The 23,815-nt window shown below is 28.6% G+C and overlaps 1 protein-coding gene across 1 annotated transcript in view; it reads right to left on the bottom strand.

Moving 5' to 3' along the window:
* The window catches only part of LOC130671610 (uncharacterized), a 36,621-nt gene extending 14,913 nt beyond the window's left edge, over positions 1 to 21,708 (bottom strand). Inside the window, exons 1-10 of the mRNA XM_057475611.1 lie at positions 21,394 to 21,708; positions 12,591 to 12,651; positions 11,487 to 11,595; positions 10,146 to 10,693; positions 8,934 to 9,394; positions 7,198 to 7,322; positions 6,770 to 6,902; positions 4,888 to 5,039; positions 621 to 819; positions 341 to 493 (exon numbers count right to left, since the gene is read on the bottom strand). Coding sequence (XP_057331594.1) covers positions 341 to 493; positions 621 to 819; positions 4,888 to 5,039; positions 6,770 to 6,902; positions 7,198 to 7,322; positions 8,934 to 9,394; positions 10,146 to 10,693; positions 11,487 to 11,595; positions 12,591 to 12,643 — 1,933 coding nt within the window. The 5' untranslated portion in view covers positions 12,644 to 12,651; positions 21,394 to 21,708. The remainder of the gene's footprint in view (positions 1 to 340; positions 494 to 620; positions 820 to 4,887; positions 5,040 to 6,769; positions 6,903 to 7,197; positions 7,323 to 8,933; positions 9,395 to 10,145; positions 10,694 to 11,486; positions 11,596 to 12,590; positions 12,652 to 21,393) is intronic.
* Positions 21,709 to 23,815: the final 2,107 nt, after the last annotated feature.

Below are 23,815 nucleotides of genomic sequence, written 5' to 3'. Positions count from 1 at the left end.
TTATTTTTTATATCAAAGATGAAATGAATATGAATATTATGGTTCCATGACAAATGATCCCAGACAACTGATCCCCGACAATTAATCATACGATAATTGATCCCACTGACAAATTCATGAAATAATTAATTATTAATTAATTACTGTGACATGAGTAATTAAAATTCACTGTAGTAAATATGAAAAGTTAAATTATGTAAATTAGTTGTTGATAAAAATCAATTGACGATCAATTGTTTATGGGATCAGATGTCGGTGGGATCAATTTGTAGGGATCACTTGTCGTAGTATAAAATTGTTGGGATCAGTTGAAGGCACACCGAATATTATATTTACTGACCTGGTTTTTTGGCTCTTTCTGCAGCATCGATGACCTCTTGATGACCAACACAAACATCGGGGTCAGAATTTTCAGGAAAAAAATCACAAGCTAAATAATCCGGTATTTTTAATCCAAAAACGGTTAAAAAAAATCCGCAACGTCTTGTCATTTCTATAATCAACAAAAATATAAACACAAATAAATCAATTTTTTTTTATTTTAGTGACTTGTACTGAGATTAATTTTTGTTTTTCATTATAAAAATGAATTTTAAATTATGGAAATACTTATAGTTTACCATTACAAAGACTACGGCATGGCCGCACAACTTGACCACGTGATCCGCATTTCGGAACAAAGACATTACATAGAAATAATGCGGCAAGCTCGTAACACCTGACATCAACTACTGCTTCATAATTTTCCAACTCATGCTGTGCGTCACGTTGCTGAAAGTTACCCATGTAGTTTGGAAAAACAGTAAAGTTGTATGGTACCTACAATATATTTTAACCTTATACATTATTTTATTCAACGCGATTTTGTGCGCGTACTTATTAAATATTTCCTTTCAATTTAGTTAAAACTTTACACAAACGCCTTCTTAAACTAATTCATTATACTCTAACATTGTTTATTATTTTATTAATATAATAAATTATAATTATTCGCACAACACGATAGGAATTTTACTCTAGTTTGTCATACTTTTTAGTAACGTTATTAATCGAGAATTTCAAACCCAGACAAAATATGAAATGCGAAAAGTTTTAGTAGAACAAATATTTTTCTAGGAATATTTTTGAATTGTCATCTATTATCCTAACAATTGTTTCTGGTTACGCGCACTTGGGAATGAATTTGAAATTTTTTTTTTCTAAGCTATTTTCGAAAAATTTTATTTTTGAGACAACGAAAGAGTAATTATATTATTTTTGGTGGGCGTTAAAAATTTATTTCATTTTCTTGAAATATAAAAGACCATTTATTTTTTTCTTTACGTCCCCATTTCGTTCTCCCCTGAAATTACGACAGGGGAATTTAATTTTTATTCCGAATCTAAGTGACTTTTGGGTAATGAGATGTGAAATGATCGAAAATAAAATACTGAAGATAAAATACCTCTGAGTGGAATCGAATCACCGACCTTGTATTATCAAGACAAATGCTCTTAACGTTGAGTTACAGCGGTCATGTGTCTATTACGTCTATTACTTGGAGAACTTTTCATTTATATTGTAAAGACTCATGCCAATGATAATGTCAATATTCTTTTAATTTACTTCGTTTATTCTATTTATAGTGTAATTGTAATTTCAAAATGTTTTACTGAAACTCATCCAATATCGCTTCGTAACTTTAATTTTCCTACGAGGAATGTGCGCACTTAGCCCAAAGAAATTAGTCAGTTTTACCCAGTTTGGCTGTGCCAACTGGAAATTGATCGAAAAATTATGATTTCTTGAAATTTCGATACCAAGTAGGATAATATGAAATTCTAACAACACGGAAAAAAAATTATGGCAGCGGTTCCCATAATTTTGTAAAATTTTTTCCTATACCATCATAGGAATTACGACCATAAATTATGGGAGCGGTTCCTATAATTATAGAAATGTTTCCCATAATTATAGGAATAGTTCCTATAATTATGGGAATGGTACCCATAACACTATAGGAATGATTCCTATAATTATAGGAATGGTTCCTATAATTATAGGAATGGTTCCTATAATTTATAGGAATACTTTCTATACTATTATGGGAATCATTCCTATAATTTATGGGAATGGTTCCTATAATAGTATGGGAACTATTTCCATAATATTATGGGAATGATTCCCATAATGCAATTGGAATGGTTCCTATACCATTATGGGAATCATTCCCATAATATTATGGGAATAGTTCCCATACTATTATAGGAACCATTCCTATAATATTATGGAAATGGTTCCCACATTATCATGGAAAAATTATTTTAAAGAAGTGTGGTAATCACTTCTACAATACACAGAAATATTTTTAAACATAAAAACAAAAATTTAAACATTGCAAAAAAAATCGTATTTGGCAAAAAAACATTAAAATTTTTAACAAGAATTTTTTGTCAGCACAAAACATTCAAGAAAATTCAAATTTTGGGAAATTTCTACACTATTGTGCAAAAAAAAATTTTATGATATTATAGGGATGGTTCCCATAACATTATGGGAATAGTTCCCATAATATTATAGGAATAGTTCCTATACCAATATGGGAACCACCCCTATAGTAGTATAGGTATTATTCCCATACCATTATGGGAACCATTCCCATAATGCATAGCAAAACTTCCCATAATTTTCTTTCCGTGAAGTATCTAATGGCGGTCTTAATTTGTTTATAAATAATAGGCAAACAAAAAAAACGTAAATTAAAAATTAAATATCTCTGAAACTATCAATCTGGTGGGTTAAGTTTTCACATAAAATTTGTAGAGGTTAATAAAATCTACAATTTTGCTTGTGGGTAAATCCCCGTCAGACTGACCCGTCGAAGTTTTATAAAAAAATTGAGCTAGCAAGCTGAAAAATCAACCGATTTCATTTTTTCTTTTTTCCACATATTTGTGGTGATAAAAGGAACATTTTTCAAAATTTTTGTCCCAAAAATTTGATTTTTAAAAATCAAAAAACCGCTTTTTCTTTGGAAGCCAATATCTCCGAAACTAAATTTACTACAGCACTCGCACCCATCCTAAAAAATCTAGAATTTAATTGCGAAAAACTTGGCTATTTTGAAAAAAATTAATTTTTGATTGAGGTCAAATAATAGAGAGTTGAACGCGAGCGGATTTTCGATAAAGCGAGCGCGTTTGCTACCCGGACTGATGGTAGAGGAGGAACTCAACAGTAGTGCTCAACTGATATTTATTTACAAATAAACCAGTAATAAGGTTAGAACAGTTGTACCGTGCTTAGGGAGCCGATAACATTGTTCACCATATATGATATTTTCATGCGGGATGGGAATACGGTTAAATTTGTAAATAATTATTAGTAATACTCGAACCTAAATCATGTTAATTAAAAATTTAAACAGGATTACGTAATCCTTAAATTTTATTTCGATTCTTCGAGCTTCTAATTTCTAAAATCAAAGATATATATAGATATACTGTTAAGCTTTTATTGAATTTTTTAACTACTTAAATCATCAACAATGTACTATAAAGAATATTATAGCAATCTATCATCCACAAAGAGGTACTTTAATACCCAGTATGCAGTTTTAATAAAAAAAAAAAATTTTTGCTTGAAATAAATCTCAAAATGAATTATAAAAAATTTATCATAAAAAGTCGGGGTTCCCAAGCATTAAAAAAATGATTTTTTTTCTTCGCCAGTTCTTACAATCTGTTGAATATTTAAAAATATATTTAAATCAAAGCCTTCCTGCTCTCCTACTCTTTTCCTGACCTGAGATTTTAAATTCAACGTTTTTTTTTTTTTTTTTTATTTTAATCCTGGTGTGACATAAATTTGTATTAACACCGCAGGAGGATAGCAGGACATTTTGCAGCTCTCGCAATATTGTCACTCGAGCTAAAGGCGATTACAATTAATTGTAATGATACTGACGGATCGATGCAACAACTTGTTGGTTATTTCGTTTTGTATTTTTAAAGCAAAAGGGGAATTCTGAACTGATCCGATTAAATTTATTTTACATAATTAGTCCGATCATTATTCCTTTAATTGTTTTTTTTTTTTTACGTTCTGATAGTTAGATTATTAATGAATAAGATGATAATAATAATGAGGATGATGATAATAATAGTACGTTTGAATGAGCAATTAAAGGGCCTATAGAAATTGAGGAAGTTTGATTGTTCTATTTCGAATTCCAAACTGGACGAATGATGAAACGATAAATGTGATCATTAGTACTGTAAATTGAATTGCGCGCCTCTTGAAATACTAAAGCACACAATTGATAATAGAGATACCAAATTATTCTACAGTTACAGTTAATTGCCCCAGTATAATTAAATTAAATTTACATTAATACAATTTTTCTAGAACAGTATAAAGTTCAATTTTTGTGGAGACAACGTAAATTTTTTCGTTTAAATATATGGTAATTTTTTTACGTTAAATTACATCGTCTCTTATGAATTTAAAATAACTCTACGGGAAAAAAGAGTCAATGTCTCGTACGTGCTAAAATCTCGGAACGCGTGCAACTAATGCTCATGACGGAGTGGAAAACAAATAAAAAAAAAAAATTACTCCGTCGCTGTTGCGTCGTTGTTTAAATTCCGGCGTGAAAAATGTCAGCCTCGAATTTTCATTTAAAAACTTTTTTATTATTATTTTTCTTTCAGTCTTTAAAACCGTAAAAACTATTTATTTTACCGGTTTTCTGTTCACTGAAGCGTAAAAAAATCATCCTATTTTTTTTTATTTTTATTTGTTTAATTTACTTGGTAAAATTTTTTATACTAAAATCAATTGAGTAAAATAATTGTAATTTTAAATATTTTAATCAATATTTGTAATATAAATATTTGAAAAACTTACCTTGTGATAGAGACAAAAAGTAACGATAACTGGAAGACAAATACCGGGAGCTGGGTTTTTTGGTTCTGCTAAAAATGTTTGTCTAGGGGGGTAAATTACTGCAGGTATTTTAATTGTTTCATTGACAAATTTAATGTCACCTTGTGGATTTACTGTAAAATGAAAATAATTCATTCCTCGTTAGAATTTATAAGTTTTTTTTTTTAAATTGTCAGGATTCAAATATTACTCTAACAAAAAAAATCCATATGGGAATCCAGCCTCGAGTTCTATGTGGGTTCCTACATGGCGTTTTCGAATGGATTTCCATATGGTTTCTTATAGGAATCCAGCATAGATCCTGATATAGATTTTCACACATGGGTTCCTATGGGAATCTATACCATGTCGAATACATATAGAAATCCAGCCTAGATTCCTATGGGTTTCCACATGGCGTTTGTGGATGGATTGCCATATGGTTTCCTATAGGAATCCAGCATAGATCCCGATATAGATTTTCACATGGATTCCTATGGAAATCCACTCGATGCCAAATCTATATGGAAATCGTATGGAATCCCATGTGTATTTTAACCTCGATTTCCCATGAGAATCTGCACCATGTAAAAATGGGAATCCAGGTACCGAGTTTCCCATATGGAAATCCAGATACCCATGGATTCTTATGTAAATCCATACTCGTATATTAAATTCTATGGATTCTTACATAAATTCATACTTTCCCATATGGATTCCTATGGGGCCTCATGCAATCCCACATGGATTTTTTTGATAAGGTAAACAGTTCATACTAAAGTATAATTTGTAGCAAAACTATAGACTTTAGAGAAAAATGTTGCAATAAAAAATTGTAGGAAATTAAATTTTCTACAAAAAAGGTTTCAACGGTTATTAACGTACTCCTGATTATTTTCAAGATATCGATAAAATTAACAAGAGATTAATTAATCTAAAAAGATGTTACACTTTATTGCAGTACTTTGAGTTGAAATTACGTCGAAATAATCAGAGATACATAAAAACCACATAAGTACTTTTTTATAGAGAATTTAATAAGCTTTCAAATTGTTGCTATACATTTTTGTCGTATCTGTATTAGTATAGTCAGAATTTTGATTTATTTACAATAACTTAAATATTAATATGAAAGTTGGTAATAAAAAAAAAAGTGTAGATATATTTTTGAAAAAATTAAATAGACACTCAGTATAGCGTGCAAAAGTACTGCAAGTAATTGATAATAATCATCATGCGTATTTAATATTTTCAGGTCAAATATTTAAACCATTTCGATAAATATTTTGAAAAAATTTCAAATAGCCTCGGAACTTATATTCTACCCTAAGATTTAGTATTATATTTAAATGATTTATGATTATTCGCGAATATTTTACATAATATATCAAATACCTGTCGAAATAAATTTATGAATAGTGTAATTTTCATCATTGTTATATAAAGTTATTTGATGCTGCTATTTTAGTACCAGAGAATTTATTTTATAAATTCATAAAATTTTAAAACTAATTTATACAAAAGTATGTCACGGTGAGAAGACCGTGTGAAATGGAGTACCCAGCAAATTTATGCGAACATCTTTTTTAAAATGTTTTTATGCCATAATTCGTTATTCATTCAATAATTATTTTACTGATTTGAAGCCGAGTGAAAATCTGATTGAGTAGAGCCGCAATTACTCGCTCTAAATAGATCCATAATACCCTCGAAAATTAATTCAAAAACTTTAAAAGCAAAATAAAAATTTACAAATGTGTTGATAAAATAAAATACTGATTAAAAAAAAATTACAGGTTAAATTAACTTGAATTATCATTGGCCTTGACCTAAGTAATAATAAATAACGACAAAAAAAACTTACCTTTAAAATACACTAAGAAGCCTCCGGTGATAGCGATAAGAGCAAGTACATTAATTAAGATTTGAGCAATACGAAAGCGTAATCTTCCTCTGGATACATAATGACTACTAGGTCTTCTCATGTCTCGTATTATCTTTAACAAAAAAATTTTCAAGTATTTTTAATTATTCACTAGTGATGTGATAATTGAATTACACATGAGAAATAATTAATATTAAGTGAAAATGTCGATGAGTTATATTTTAAATATATGATAAATTAATTAGGAAAATTTATAGAGTGGTGATTTGAAGACCAAAGGTTTCCTTAGTTAATTAAATCGTCGACAGAACGATGCTATATATATATATATGTATATGTGCATTGGTAAATGGCTCTATATATATGAAGGAGAGACAATTAATGCACGACAAATGAAATTTTCTTACCCTGTGATGTAATGACATATTACTTCCACTATGAAACCTGACGATTGTTTGTAAGCTTGCTGGTGTACTCATTGATTTCGTTATCGGACTACCTGGTGGTTCGGGTTCTGTGGTCGAAATTCTACCTATTTTTTTTTTTTTTTTAACATTTCAATACAATTATTATTGGATATTAGTAATAAAAATTATTGTTATTATTAATGTAGACTAAGTTTGTAATAAATGAAGTTAAACTTCTTCTCAACATCCCTAATTTTTCTGACCCTCCCTCATACAAAGATTGTCAAAGTCATAAGAAAAAATAATAAATTACCCGATAAAATATAATATTTTCTATAAAATTTGTTCACTGCACTGTAAAAAATTGGGAGTGAATTCGGATTGATTACGGATTTTATTTCAATTAAATTTCGCTCCATTACTTAGATGTGCGAAGGTTAAAAAAAAATACTACTGCATTTACTCCGATTCGGAGTTGTTATATTAAAAGAAACTCCCCTTCGGAGTAATTTTCACTTCGAGGGGAATAAATAAAAAAAAGTCATCCGCTCCGCATTCATTTCTGATTTACTCCGCGTTCATTCAACTAATTTTTTACATGGTGTATACTGTGTAAAAAAATTTTTACTTATAATAAATTTAGATGTAAATATCATCATGAAACTCAGATTGTGACACAAATATGACTTTCGTTATAAATTTGTATCAACAACTTTACACTGTAAAAAATCCGGAGTGAAATTAAATCCGAATTCACTCCAGATTCACTCCGCCACTCGGAGTTCCGGAGTTTTGAAAAAAATCACTCCGCATGCGGAGTGAATTGGGAGTTTTTTTTTAGCGGAGTGATTGCGGAGTGACGCGGATTTTATTTCACTCCCAATTCACTCCGGTCCGAAGTTTTAATACTTAAATAAATTTATATAAAACTGCTAAACTATGTGTAAGTGTGTGTGTGTCGAGTGTGTGTTTGCGTGCATATGTGTGTTTGGGTGTGTGCAGGTGTTTGTGTGCGTGTCTACAAATGTGTACGTGCGTGCAAATGTGTGCATGTGTGCAAATTTGTGCGTGCGTGTGTGGGCGAGTGCGCGTGTGTGCGTATCAGCTGATCAATTATGTAATACGCGAATTTTTACTTCGATTTTATTGAGTGGAATTATATTTTATTAATAATATTTTTAAAACTCCCCTCCGGAGTGAATTTCACTCCGAGGGAAGTGAATAATTAAAAATTCATTTACTCCGCATTCACTCCGGATTTAATCCGCATTCACTCCACGAATTTTTTACAATGTAGTCATTATAAAATTATGACTCAATCAAATTTTAATCCGTGATCTGAAGTTCATTCATTTAATTTTGCAATCGGAACTGATTTACGTAAATCAAGTACTTGATAGAAGAAACTTATTGGTGATTTCTGAGTCGATATATTTTACAAAATGTTTAATTATAGTAAAAATTCAGTCAAGTTTCTATCGAAGTCATCCCAAGTCCAATTCAAAGGCGCGATGAATTAATTTAAAAATTTATACGGCCGTACAAGACGAAAAGTTTGAACAAATTCATGATGAAAGTCATATTTGTGTCACGATCTGAGTTTCGTGATGAAATCTGAATCGAGATCTAAATTCATTAGGAACAAAAATTCTTTTTACACGTGATGTTATGAATTTTCAGTTAAATAATAATAATTAATTATGAGTAATTATGAAATAAATAATTAAAAGACGTACCTTGAATTTTACTAAAAATATGTTTATGAGGCAGAAGAGGAGCTTCCATTGTTTTGCTGGTATAACTAGGTGAGCTTGTTTGACTGAAGCTGTCTGACGACACATTGCTGTCTTGTCTAATGCTTGTTGGTTTATTATTATTACTATTATTATTGTTGGGTAAAGGATTCTGACAGATAGAACTAAGGGGCGGGGGTAAATTCGTTTGAGTGGCCTTTGGCAATTTCTCTAATCGTTCAACCACTCGTTCTTTACGTAAATTACTCTGTAATATATTACGTGCTCTCTCCATATCGGAATTATACTTTCCCTTGGCAAGTTGCTGCTTTTGAATTTCACGTTCACCTTGAAGACGCTTTTCCAAGTTCCTCGATGCAGCTTGCAAAGCTTCAAACTTAGATCTCTTCTCAAAGTCCTGGTGGTTTTCCTCCTGATCGTGTTCGAACTTTGAACGTCGCGGTCTATTATTGGACAGACATAAGTTCGTTCAAGTGAACTTTCACAAAAAATTACGTGTTATATTTAATGGATTTTATGATGTCATATATTTATAAATACAAAATTTATTTTTAAAAGTTAACATTTGCATCAACTAATTTAATTTAAATGTATGAAAAATTTTATTTACTTTAATTAGGGAAAGAATAAAAAAAACCTAATTTCGAATAAAATAAATTTTAATAAAAATTTAAATATAAATTTCGTGTACCGAATTTTCATAATACGATGTAATGAGAAGAAGTAATTCTATAGTATATATTTATTAAATGTATGAAATAATAAAAAATTATTACAGCAATAAAAAGAAAATTCAATTACGTATAAAAATAAATAACGATTATTATCTTTTTATTTATCAATTAAAATGATTAACAACAAAAATAAAATTGTTTTAAAAGACGAGCGAGTTTTAAAAACATATATATTATCTTTCATAAAAATAAAATGAGATTTCCGAGGTCTAGGCGAATAAGGCAGCCTCGAAAAAGTTTCCAGTTAAATTTATGAGACTCCGTAATTTTGTACTATTGAAAAGTTTGAACTGCATGCAAGAAACTTTATGCAGCAAAATATATAGGCCTTACGTCTATATATTTATTGCTTATACACCAAAATATACTCGGGCAATTTATTATAAATAATTGAGTGATAAAAATGAATAAGAAAATTATTTAAAGGAAAATAAAAAAAAAAAAAAAGAATTTAAATTACCTTGAGTTTCTAGAAAAGCCATTATTGAGCCTGGGTTGATTAGCTTGGGCGGTTGTAGAGCGAGCAATTTCAGCGGCGATGATGATCTCCTCGTGAAGCCTCTTATCGAGATCACGAGCGGCTTTCTGAAGCTCTTCAAAGCTTGACTTAAAGGTTACCACCTCGCAAGCCTCTGGTAAAAATCCCCCACCATTTTTATCAAACCCTGGAGCGCCGAAGTCACGAGTCTCAGCAGTTTCCAAGTCCCCAACAGCTGCTGGATGCTTTGATACCGACTGATGCTGATGCACATTATTACACTCTACTCTACTTTCTGATATAGATGATGTTGATTCAAGGTCAATGAGTTTTTCATTATCAATGTCCTCGTACTGCTTCTGCTGTTGCCTCCACATTAATTGCAACGGACGATCAGACACTAAAGTCTCCAGTTTATTGGCATCAAGACTGTACTTTCTTCCTTGTAATTTGCGCCGATTTTCCGTTATAAATATCGGCTTTTCATTTTTTTTACGAACTGGTATTGGTGGTGGAGTTTTTTGTAATATCTATCAATAATATTATTATCACTATTACTATATATATAAAAAAAACTTATGGATTTATTAAATCCTCAATTCTACAGATTTGATACTCAATAAAGTTTTTTATTACTTTTATTTCAGTGAACTCAACAATTGACGAACTAAAGTACATATTTTTGCATACTTTAATCTCGCGTTTGACCTTTGGATGAGTGGTAGTAAATTGTCACAGTGTTAGTCTCATATATATCCATGTACGTCATTTTATACGTTATTTAAATTTTTTTTTGGCTGTTTTTTAAATACTTAGAGATTTTGCTCATAATCAAAGGAACTTGCATGTAAATTATATACATATATATATGTTGTGACTTATAATATTAGTTTCCGTGGTAATCAATTATGTCTTGAAAAAATTTAGTCAATACATGAAATGAAAGGAACAATTTTCAAAAAATATAAATTATTGTAAATGACAAACAAAAAAAAATATTTATATTTTTATACCCATAATTTATTGTAATATTAATTTATCCGAGTGTAAAATCGTAGAACTGCTAAATCATGAAGAAATATCAAAATATAATATTAATCCTATGTATATGTATATATATATTTAGCTCAGTACAAGATTAAATGAAGCAGAATTTAAATTGACAAGTTGTGCAGATTCATACTCGAGAGTATGATACTTATTTTCTCAAGTAAAACAGAAAGTAGAGGATGAAATGAAAAAAAAAAAATAAATAAAAAGAAATGAGAGTGGATGCAGTTAGAAAACTATTTCGTTCCAGTTATTGGATCGTGCATAACGTACCGCAGGAGTTTCGGAATGACGTCGTGGTAATGGTGGCTGAGGGTGATTTCCGCTGACCAACACGAGTGAACCACATGCCGGAAGTGCCATACTATTCGTTCGAATTTGCCTTAATACAAAAAAGTTATTTTGTTATGACATATAAATATAAGAAACAATAAATCGGCAAATGCGCAGGTGTTATCACACCTTTTTTCTTTGGTCAAATTTTACTGTGGCTCTCCCGTGTAAAAAAAATTGTTTAAAAAAGGTTAAAAAAATGTTTACTAGTCTAAACTTCAAAACGTGACACAACGACGAATTTTTTTTTAACGTTTTTTAAACTTTTGAAAATTCCGGGGAAAAATCTTAAATTTCCTAATATTATTAAGATAAGATAAAACGAAAAATGGTCAAAAATAGTTCAAAATCCGTTTTTTCTGAACGAATTGTGTACTGAAAAATGTTAATTTGTATTATCAAGTCAATTTTTTTTTCTGTGCATTTTTAGAAGTTTGAAAATCGTTTGAAAAAAGGTCGTCATTGTGTCAAGTTTTGAAGTTTAGAATAGTCAACACTTTTTTAACCTTTTTTCAACAATTTTTTTTACACGGGCTGGCTTCAAAAGTTTTTTATTTTTATTTTTTTCAAGCGGTTTTGAATTGATGCCTTAGTTAATTTTCAAAACTTTTGAAACCCTGGTTAAGCTCAAAAAAATTAATGGAAAATATGAAAATTGAATTCGTTACGAAGGTTTGAAAATTGGGAAATATTAATGGCCCATTTTAAATACTTAGTAAAATAACTTGTCTAAGCTTCTTATCAGTTTATTATTGAGGTTGAGTAATTCATTTTATGACAAGATAAATTAATTCCCAGGGTATACTTAATCTAAACTGCTAATTTATTTTTATTATTTTTGAAATTTATTATGGGCTTAGCTCGTTCTTGAACAAAAATAAAATAAGAGTAAGTTTATTAAAATATTATGAAAACTTGATTTTTATTTAAAAAATTTAATAAATTTTTTGACAATTAATTTTATATTGAAAAATATAAGGACATAAGCTTTTGTGTAATAATAAAAATAATAATGAATTATGAGGATAATTACTTTTTATTTACCTCGATTGACAAGTAGGATTTATATCAATCTCTCTGTTATCCATCCTCGACATTTCGCTCGCTGTCAATATTTTAAAAAAATATTTTATTCCAGAGATTAATTTGAAAAAAAATAAAATTAATTTTTTTTTGTTACATGGATTTAATAAATACATCGATTGGGATAACGAGAAAATGAACGAATGATTAATCGAACTGGTGGAAACTGTAAAGTTAAATATTTAAAATTCTATATAATATTAATCTAGATCGTTTATCATCGGCAGTAAAATCTATTGGTGTAGAATTTTTTATTGTAGAAAAAAAATATTAAACATAAAAATCATTAATTCTAAATTTACAAACTAAAAAAAAAGGTTCTGTCAAAATAAATTTGTCTGACTCAAATTAAGTTTTTCTACTGATTGGTAATTTAAATTCAACTGCTACTTTATTTTCTATAAATTTTTTTCGCAACTGTTAAGATTTAAAATAAAAAAAAATTCTAAAAAAGGGGCAAAATGACCAACTCAAAATTTTAATATTTCACAAAATTTAAATCACATAAAAAAATTAGTGACTTTTAAACAAAAAGTTTAGAATGGCCATTTTACCCTTAGTAATCAAAGTGTCTTATTTTCGATATCAAAACTCAGTGAAAATTTTGAAACAAAAAATTAAAATTTTTTCAAAAGTCTCAGCTTGCCCCGTTTTTCCTGCACGAAAAAAAACTGATAAAAATTTAAAGTTTATGTTACACGTGCAGTCAAATGAAATTATTGAATAGTAAATTATTATTCCCGACTACAGACCTAAATGCAAAGTTTACCTAGCACGAGGTTATTAACACGATTGATGTATGTTGAAACATAATGTCCTTTGAGTGCAGCCAACTGTTGTCAATAGAGAGAATAGCATACACTATTCTCATTAGCAAGAGAAACTCATGCACTAATTATCACTGCTAATGTACACGCTGAAAAAGAAATGGTAATACTTGCTATCTTAACGAAGTAACTTTTATGTTAACTTTTCCTATCGGAGATGGTGAGCATTCTTATCTAGATAGTTACCCTTCTTATCCGTGATGATAATCATTACTATCTTAGAAGGCAAAATCAAAAATTTTTCAGACATAAGAAATATTACTATCTAGATGGTAACTATTACTATCGGCAATAGTAGGGGAGGGTGGGGCAGAGCGGCCCCCCTAAGCCAATTATTACTTTTTGTGGCTTTCAACCATAAGATCACGTTACTTTTGTCCTATTTCGAACAAATTTATGTACATTTTGCCAAAATTCTGAAAAAAAAATTTTTTTTTGTAGGGCAGAGCGGCCCCCCTCCAAAAAATGATAAAAAGTTTTTTTTTTTTTTCGTTTTTTTTTTTTAATTGTTTTCATCATTAAGGATGTATTTCTTTCTCTTGACAACTATTTTTGGTTTTATATTACTCGAAAAAAATTTTTTTAGGTGTAATAAATCGTTCACTCTCGATTACCGTAATTACTAATTGTTATTTAATAAAAAAAAAAAACCATTCTATAGTTTTACTTTATTTCAAAAATTTATCAACTAATGAAAAAAAATTTTTTTTTTATATATTTTTAGTGACCAAATTTGCTTCTTACATAGAGAAACGGCCGAAAAATATGAAAAAATAATTTTATCGGAAGTTTCGGCTGGTCTATTTTGCCCCAGGTGTTATGCGTAGGGCTAGAAATGTGGAATTATAATCATTTTTTTTTAATTTGACGATAAAAATATGAAAAAATCACTTTTTCAAAATTTTGGGCTTGTCCATTTTGCCCCAAATATCATGCGTAGGGCTAAAAATGCGCAAACATATCGGATTTATAGTAATTAGGCGAAAAAAAAAAAAAATTTTTTTTGATCAAAATTTCAGGGGGGCCGCTCTGCCCCACCCCCCCCTAAATATTACTACAGGGTGGCCACAAGAAATGTTTTCGAAATTCCCTGATGCTTTCCGGTTTTCTAGTAAAGTTTTTACATTTTTCCCTGATTTAGAAATTTTATTCGTATCATTTAGATATTCAAAGTTTGTATTATATTTTCATTTTTAAAAATTAAATTTGATAATTAAATCACGCGAGAAACCAGAAAAAAGGGCCATAAAATATATTAATATTGCCTACTTTTAATTTAAATAAATTCAAAATACACTGGTTCCAAAAATTAAGGGATATTAAAAAAATTTCAAATTTTTTAGTAATTTTAAACAGTTTGTAACTCGAAGGAAAATGGTCGTACAATAAAAACAAAAAGTCAAACTGTAGCTTCAGGTGTCTAGTTTTCTGATCTGGGTCTTCAAATTTTTTTATTATGAACGGTTCCGGAGCAATCAAAATTATCGAAAAAATAATAATCAAATTAAAAAAAAAAGTATCAAACTAAATAATTTCTTAATACTTTTAATTAATTAAATTTATGCCGCATGTATAATAATTATTTTATGGAATATTCTTTGTCGAATTGTTAGTACGAGTACTGATTTTTACAAAATTATTAAGACTCTTTGTAAAGAGATTAAATCATATTCTATTGTTGATTTTATAATCATCACTAAAATTGAATATGGATTTATAGATATTTAGAACCTCTATTCATCAAGTTAATTAGTTTTAATTGATCATTAAAAATTTTTAACACAAAGCATTTTTCTACCATCAAATGTAAATTATGCAATTTTCAATTTAATGAACAGGACAATGGGATAATTCAAAAAGTTTTACAGTCCTATAGAGAAATTGATAATTTATCAAAGCTTTTTTTTTTTAATTTGGGAACTTCCCAAAAAAATGTGTGTTTAATTAAAAATTTTAATGACGCATCAAAGCGATCGTGAGTATTTCTAGTGAACATATATGTCTATATATATCAGTAAGTATTGAATAACATAATTGTATAGGACGTATAGAATGTAAATATAAATATATCCATTGTTTATACATATGACGATAACATATTGGTCTGGTGGTCGAATTACATGTATATATAAAAATATGAATGTGGACAATTAAATCGACCGCAAACTTGATATGCATTATTACTATTTGGTAAATCATGTTAATTCAATTAATTTAATAAACAAGTATTTCAAATATTTACCGCTACTTTGTAAGCCAGTTAATTCAATTTGTTTTCCGCATATCCGTTTATTAATTCCTTCTATCATTTATTACAATTATTAAATTTCATTTCATTTTAAGATCAATTTCTACTGTTATCAAATTGTAATCTCTTATAGTAATTGGTGATAATCCGAAAAGTGATAAGTAATTTTTTGCTGGTATAGGAATCGTTTAATTAAAATCTGTTGCAATGAATTATATTTTATGGTACATTAATTTTTTTTTAGAATTTCTTTCCTCGGTACTGAGTTACGTCACGTTATTGCGTATAACCTTAAATTATACGGGAAAAAAAATGATAAATTGTCCTCCAGAAAATATGAGATAATTCAGGAAAATTTTAAATACTAACGTCTCTTTAATCCCTTACTTTACATTTTGACGATATAAAATTAATGATTAATTTTTTTTTTATTTTCTTAACAACAGAAAAAATTAAACCCTTGGGAATTTGGAGTTAGAAATATTAGGGAATAAGAATAGAGATTATCGTTATGAGAAAAAAAATCTGATAAAATATAACATTCAATAGACATTGAAATAACAAAAGATCAGTAAAATATATCTAAAATCCAAAAGAATCGCTGAAAAGATATTCTTATAATGATTTCATACAATTCGTAATTCCTATCGTTTTTTCCCGCTCGTTTTATCTACAAATCTTGTGAAGATTAAATGGCATTTCATTTCAAATGTATATAAACTGTTTTTTTATTTTTCCGAAATTGAGATAAAAATAATATTTTTATCAAGTAATACCGATATAATATATTTCTGTCTATGGAAAAAACAAAAATTGTAAAATTGACAGGATGAAAAATCTAGTAGGAAAAAAAAAAGTGTGACATTGAAAATATCATTGAATCGTTTCCACATTTTCATATCACAGTAAATCAAATGAATATTCAAGAGCTACATAAATCATACCTATGAAATTATTTTAAACCATGTTCATCACAAATCTATCTATATATATTTGTATACATACATAATAATTTTTTTGCATCGATAAATTCAATTTTGATGTTTTCATAAATCACTATATATAGTATATATACAAAATATTTAAATCGACAAATGTTGATATTCTATTGATTAAACAATCTATATATATATATATATATATATATATATATATATATATATATATATATATATATATATATATATATATATATATATATATATATATATATATATATATATATATATATTACACAGTAAAAAATATTGTGTAAAATCAACACAGTTTGTGTGTTAAAAACGGTTGACACAAAATTTGTGTTGAAATTTCGACACAAACTTTGTGTAACCCCTTTTTAACACAAAGATTATGTTGAAATATCGCCACAAGAGGGCGCAAAGAATTCCACAGTAATACCCAAAATGTATTAATAAAGAGTGTATAACACATTTTTAATGTTACAAAATAAAGTGACACAAACTTTGTGTTAGTTTAACACACTACAATTTTTAACACAAACCGTTTTCGACACAAATACACAATATTTTTTACTGTGTAGGGTGGTCGTTAAAAATTCAATTTTCTCAGACGCCCCATAAAAAGCTTCTTTTTAGTGAAAAAATACCTGGGGAATTTGGTTTTTTTTTTTTAAGTAAAAAGAACACGTGCCGCAGGACGATCAAAGTTTATTTTTCGATGCAATTGCGGTTTTTTTTAAATATCTCATGAAATATGCAGATTAAAGGAAAAAATCATAGGAACAATTTTGTAGGAAATTGAATTCTCGACAAAAAAGGTCCTGTTCATTTTTTTTATAAAATGTGTATTTATGAAGATATTTTAAAAAAACTTTTTTAGATCTTATCAATTGAGCGTTTTAAGGATAACGAATGTCAAAAATGACGTTTTTCCTTAAATATAGACAACTTCGTAACTCGTAACATATTAATCATTAATCCTTGTTATAGTTTCTATATACTTAGAAAAATTTTATTTTCAAAATTTGTAATCCTCAAAATGCCCAATTCATCAGATCTAAAAAATGTTTTTTGAATATATCTTCATAAATACACATTTTATAAAAAAAATGAAAATCACCTTTTTTGTCAAGAATTCAATTTCCTACAAAATTGTTCTTAAGATTTTTTCCTTTAATCTGCATATTTAATGAGATATTAAAAAAAAAACGCGATTGCATCGAAAAATAAACTTTGATCGTCCTGCGGCACGTGTTCTTTTTACTTAAAACGAAAAAACCAAATTTCCCGGGTATTTTTTCACTAAAAAGAAGCTTTTTATGGGGCGCCTGAGAAAATTTAATTTTGAACGACCACCCTAATATATATATATATTAGGGTGCTTCAAAAAAAAACTTTAATTTTTTTTTTCGCTCTTACCCCCTAAAACGTTAGTGGTTGCTGAGAAAAAAAATCTCCCAAAAGATGGGCTCTCTAGGTCAACTCTAAGAGGTCGCTATTTTAATTTTAATTTCCCATCTGATTAACATGAAAAAATTTATTTTTTCATTCAAAGTGTAATTACTCGTACGCTGCTCAATATTTCTTAAATTTATATACGGACCTTTAAAGCTGAGTCCTCAAGCTTTCCAAAACCCTATGACAAGTTATAATTACCATTATTCAAATGTCGATCGAAGCTATCTGAGAAGTATCGATTTTGTATTTCAAAATGAAATTGTTAATTTTCGATTTTTTTTTTTGCTAGCTTCAATTGGGGATAATTATGACTTGTCATAGGGTTTTGGAAAGCTTGAGAAATCAACTTTGAAGATCTATGTATAAACTTGAAAAATATTGAGCGGCTTACGAGTAATTACACTTTGAATAAAAAAATAAATTTTTACATGTTAATCAGATGGGAAATTAAAATTAAATTAGCGACCTCTTAGAGTTGAGCCAAAGAGCCCATCTTTTGGGAAAATTTTTTTCTCGGCAACCACTAACGTTTTAGGGGGTAAGAGCAAAAAAAAAATTAAAGTTTTTTTTTGAAGCACCCTAATATATATATGTCTATATATACCAGCTCACTTAATTCATTGCAATTATTTAATAAGAGTAATTCGAAATGGATAAAAAAATTTTTTTCTCACCTCCGGGCGGAAAGCGTCAACTTTCGTCCCGCTGTGCAAAACGAAGTTGCCGCTTTCCGCCTCCGTCGAGGAGAAAAATAGTATACACTCCTCGGGAAGTAAATAAGAAAGCCTCAGATCACATGTTTGTTGACCTCGGCTTCGCCTCGGCCAACAATTACATGCGATCTGAGACATTTCTTACTTTACTTCCCTAGGTGTGTAATATACTATTTTTCATTTCAATTTACTAAAAAGAATAATTACAACAATGAACGTTGGGAAAAATGATAAGAGTGATATAATGATCGACTTTCGGATGAAACGGTCTTTTAGGATGATATAATAGTTGTCATAGCTTACAAAGGATGACAGGGTACAAGTAAAGAGTTTGCTTTTCACTTCATCGACTTTTGCTTTCAGGTTAATACATTTTCTAAAGCATCTTACTTTATCATTATATATATTTATATATATATACAGAAAAAAAACTCAACTTCATCAAGAATTTTTTTTTTTTTTTTTGAATACTTGTTTTAAGTCATATTTTTTTTCTAATTCAAGAAAACGATTGCTAGCATGAAAAACGAGAAAATTTTTTATTTACGCATTTTGATATCTTAGTTGAAGAAAATTTATTTTTTCATCAAATTCATAATGACTTGAACGAAATAATTTTATTATTAGACCAATGACGCGATATTTTTGTCCTAATTATATTATTCCCTTGATTTGCGACACTAGCTGCACTTTATCGCACTGAACATGTACTTTTTTTTTAAAATAAAAAATTCATGCCAAAGTTACTTAATATTTTGATATTTCAATTAAACTTTCAAAAAACACTAATCTCGGACGGAATGAAACTCGCATCCTTCGAGTTACACGTCCGGGATATTGGATCCAAAAATTGTAACTATAAATTCTATGACAACGGTATAGGAATCGCTCTCCTCTCTATGGGTTCAACAGTCAAATGGGGGTACTTAAAAACCAGGAGACTGATTTTCTTGGATTGAGTTCCTACCACTCCTGTTTCAAGTTGTTAATACAGTTGGAAAATAAATTTGAGGTTCTTTGAGGAAAATAAATTTTGTTTTCAATTAAGAAAAATTATACTTGGGTCAAGGATTCAAGTTTATCATTGCAAGGAATTTTTTCTTAATCAAGAATATCAATCGTAAGAAAACGATATTCTTGGGTCAAATAAATTATTCTTGATTCAAGTTTGTTTTTTGTTCTATATATATATCAGTATATATTTTACTGGAGATGTACATTCATTAAATTTAGTTATGATTAAGGACAAGGATTTTGCCTTATCTTGGAAATGAATGGTTCAAATGTTTAATATTATGGCGAAAATATTGGTCTTATAAAAAAAATTTTTATACAAAAGTTGTAGGAAATTTTATTTTCTAGAGAAAGTGTCTCTTATGATTTTTTTATACGACCAATATTTTCACCGCAATTTCAAAATTAAGATTTTCATAGTTAACAAAAATTTAAATAATTCATTATGAATCTCAATTTTGGAATTACGGTGAAAATATTGATCGTATAAAAAAATCATAAGAGACATTTTCTCTAGAAAATAAAATTTCCTACAACTTTTATTTGAAAAATTTTTTTATACGGCCAATATTTTCACCACAATTTCAAAATTAAGATTTTCATAGTTAACAAAAATTTAAATAATTCATTATGAATCTCAATTTTTGAATTACGGTGAAAATATTGATCGTATAAAAAAATCATAAGAGACATTTTCTCTAGAAAATAAAATTTCCTACAACTTTTATTTAAAAAATTTTTTTATACGACCAATATTTCCACTGTAATTCCAAAATTTGTAACCATTAATTATTAATTGTTATTTGTAAATGAAAGCAAAAATCCTGGTCCTAGTTATGATTAATCCTTCAGTACATTTGACTTAAAAAAGAGAACTTAATACCAATAACGTTCAAAAAAATAAAGTTTTTTTCCAACGTATAATGATGTAGAAAGTTGTGTCGAAGTAGTACAAGTACACCCGCGTTTTTACAATCAACTATTTCAACAGCACGTATATGTACTCGTGTGCATATAAAAGTAAGATAGAAAAACCGTGATGCCTTCATTTTATTCCGGAAGAGACGACAGATTCTTTTGGATGACTCCCGGATCACTCGGGAATGAAAGTATAAAAAAATTTAAAAACTATTGAAAAGAAATAAAATAAAAGTAAAGCAAAGAAAAAAATTTGTGATAAAAGCGACAAACGCGCACGACAAAGACTTCACCAAAGAGATTGGCCAGGGGGTTTAAAAAAAATTTATTCCTTTTACATCTTGTAGGAAACTTTCAAAGAACTTTATCTGACACAAAAAATACTCCAAGAGGATTTTTTTTTAGTATCCTATCTTTGAATTCTATAGTATACAAAAAATATGTTGGTAAATTTTTTTTTTATCCACAAAAATTTTTATAAAAAAAATTATGTACAAATTGACACTTTGCATTACCAGGTTTAGTAAAAAAAAAAAAAATTGTAATTTGTTTGGACAAAAAAATTAAAAATAATTAATTAGGACTAAGTAATTATTGGAATTGTTAAAAAAATGTGAAAATACTTACAATAGAATGTAACTCCGTGTGATGACAAAATAAAAAAACAACCAGAAAAAAAAATGAAATGGTTGTAAAAAATTTTTGAAAAACACAAAAAAATAGACAATTAAAATTTCATTTTAAATTTTACCATAGTCGGTAATTGAATTAAGTAATTGCCACTTGAAAAGTTCACAATCATTGATCTTTAAATAATCCATACAATTAAAATAATTACATTTAATAAATTATTAAATTAATATTAAAAAATATGGATTCGATTTTAGTATATACTTTAAAAAATTTTAAATACTCATTAGCGTAAATAATTAATGACATCAATAGCTAATTAGCAATTAATTAAAAAAAAAAAATAATGAGTGTAAATATTTTAAAATACCGATTCGCGATCACACGTGGATGAACGTGTGTACTACGTGCGTAGGTGGTAGCGTACTACTGAGCCGCTCGACGACGGGCTGTCGACGTTATCGTACAGCGACGGTAACGGCGACCCAGCCTCCCCTTGAGCCCCTGGTATCTACATCCCTCATTTGAGTCCCTTGCGCAGGGCACCTAGGACAACTATATCTCAACTAAACTCAACTCACACTCTACACAGCATACTTCATTCCCCCCTTTTAAATTTAAAACCATCTCCGAACCACTTTACATACTCTCTGTGTCTTATAAATTAACATTCTGAATAAATTCAATTGTTGAAAAAATTTTTAAATTGTTAGTTTTAGTTTCTTTAATTTACGGGAATTAAATTTATTGTTTGGAATAAAAGATGCCAGTTTGGTGATGAAAATAAAATTGTGAAATATGCTGGAATTATTTATAATTTACATATTTTATATTTTTTACGTAATTGGAATTAAGATTATAAATCTTTGAGGGGATTAAACGCGGAGTTGTTCTATTATAGATCAAATTAAAATGGAGGTCATTTTTTATTACTTTGATCGGGATATTAAAATTTTCTTGTGAAGGTTAATTTATATCCGTGAATTTTTTAAATGGAACTTTTTTTCAACAATTTTTTGCCTTTCGCTGGTCGCGCATTATATGATACCCCTCCCCCTTTTTTAAATAAATAATTATTGAAGTAGCGGCAAGTACACTGCGCGTCCAATTTCACTTTATTTTGGCAAAGATTTAATTTTGACAAAGAAAAATTTGAACAATTAAACAGAATTTTTTAAAAATATTTTGGATGGACCAAAGCCAATTGGGAACTTAAAATATCAATGCATCAACTGATTGCACAGCTTGAACATTTAAAAATTAATAAATTAAATAATTAATACACGACACTTAGATCATGAATACAAACTAACATCCCTGGTTAAAAATACTGATTGAAAAGAATTAAAAATGATGAAATCCGAATTCTTTTCAATAATTTCAATTCTTTTGTTTGTACACGGAAAAAAATTAATCGTGAATGCAACATGATGCAGTCTTGGTAAATAAACATGATGAAATCATGTTGCATTCACATGATTTGTCATGTTTCGGCTACATGACAATATGTGGCAGCAACATGATTATCATGTAGCCGAAACATGACAAATCATGTGAATGCAACATGATTATCTCATGTTACCGCAACATGATTATCATGTAGCCGAAACATGACAAATCATGTGAATGCAACATGATTTTCTCATGTTACCGCAACATGACTATCATGTAACCGAAACATGACAAATCATGTGAATGCAACATGATTTCATCATGTTTATTTACCAAGACTGCATCATGTTGCATTCACGATTAATTTTTTTCCGTGTATATATAGATATACAGTTTGCATGGAGTGGCCGCTTCTCAATTCTTTTCAATCAGTATTTTTAACCAGGGATTTGATCATTTTTCTTGTATTAAATGTTATACTTTTCGTTTTAATAGACATTGAAAAATATTTAATTGCGGAGCTTTTGTGTATTAATGATAAAATAAACTCTATAAATATTTTAAATGAACTTCCACAATAGAAACAATTGAAAGAGAATGGTATTATAATTATAATATAAAACAAGAGCTGAATTCAAAGACTACATTGAAGACTCACCCAAAGAATCCGGATATAATAGGTAATGATAATGAATTAAAAGCTGTTGTGCACAGGCTAAATACATTAATTATATTCAAGTGCAAAAATTTATGTTTTATTTGTTTTGAGTCTTTTATTCCTCTATGAAAAAATAATCATAATAAACGACTGGTTAAAAGATGTGTGATGATCTGTCGACTAATAATTTTTATGGAAATTTTGTCCGTAATTTCACTCAGGAGATTATTTTGTTTTTATTCTAAATGTGTAGGATCAAGGATTTAAATTACTGTATGTCACTAATTGAGTCCATGTTTAATGAAAATAATTACACTTGAAACACTGGTTTATCGAGTGATATTATTATATTAATATAACCAAATCGGT

This window comes from Microplitis mediator, chromosome 7 (assembly GCF_029852145.1).
Source record: "Microplitis mediator isolate UGA2020A chromosome 7, iyMicMedi2.1, whole genome shotgun sequence".
Taxonomy (NCBI): domain Eukaryota; kingdom Metazoa; phylum Arthropoda; class Insecta; order Hymenoptera; family Braconidae; genus Microplitis; species Microplitis mediator.
The sequence above is the reverse complement of the archived record's forward strand: the minus strand, read 5'-3'. Positions and strand labels throughout refer to the sequence as shown.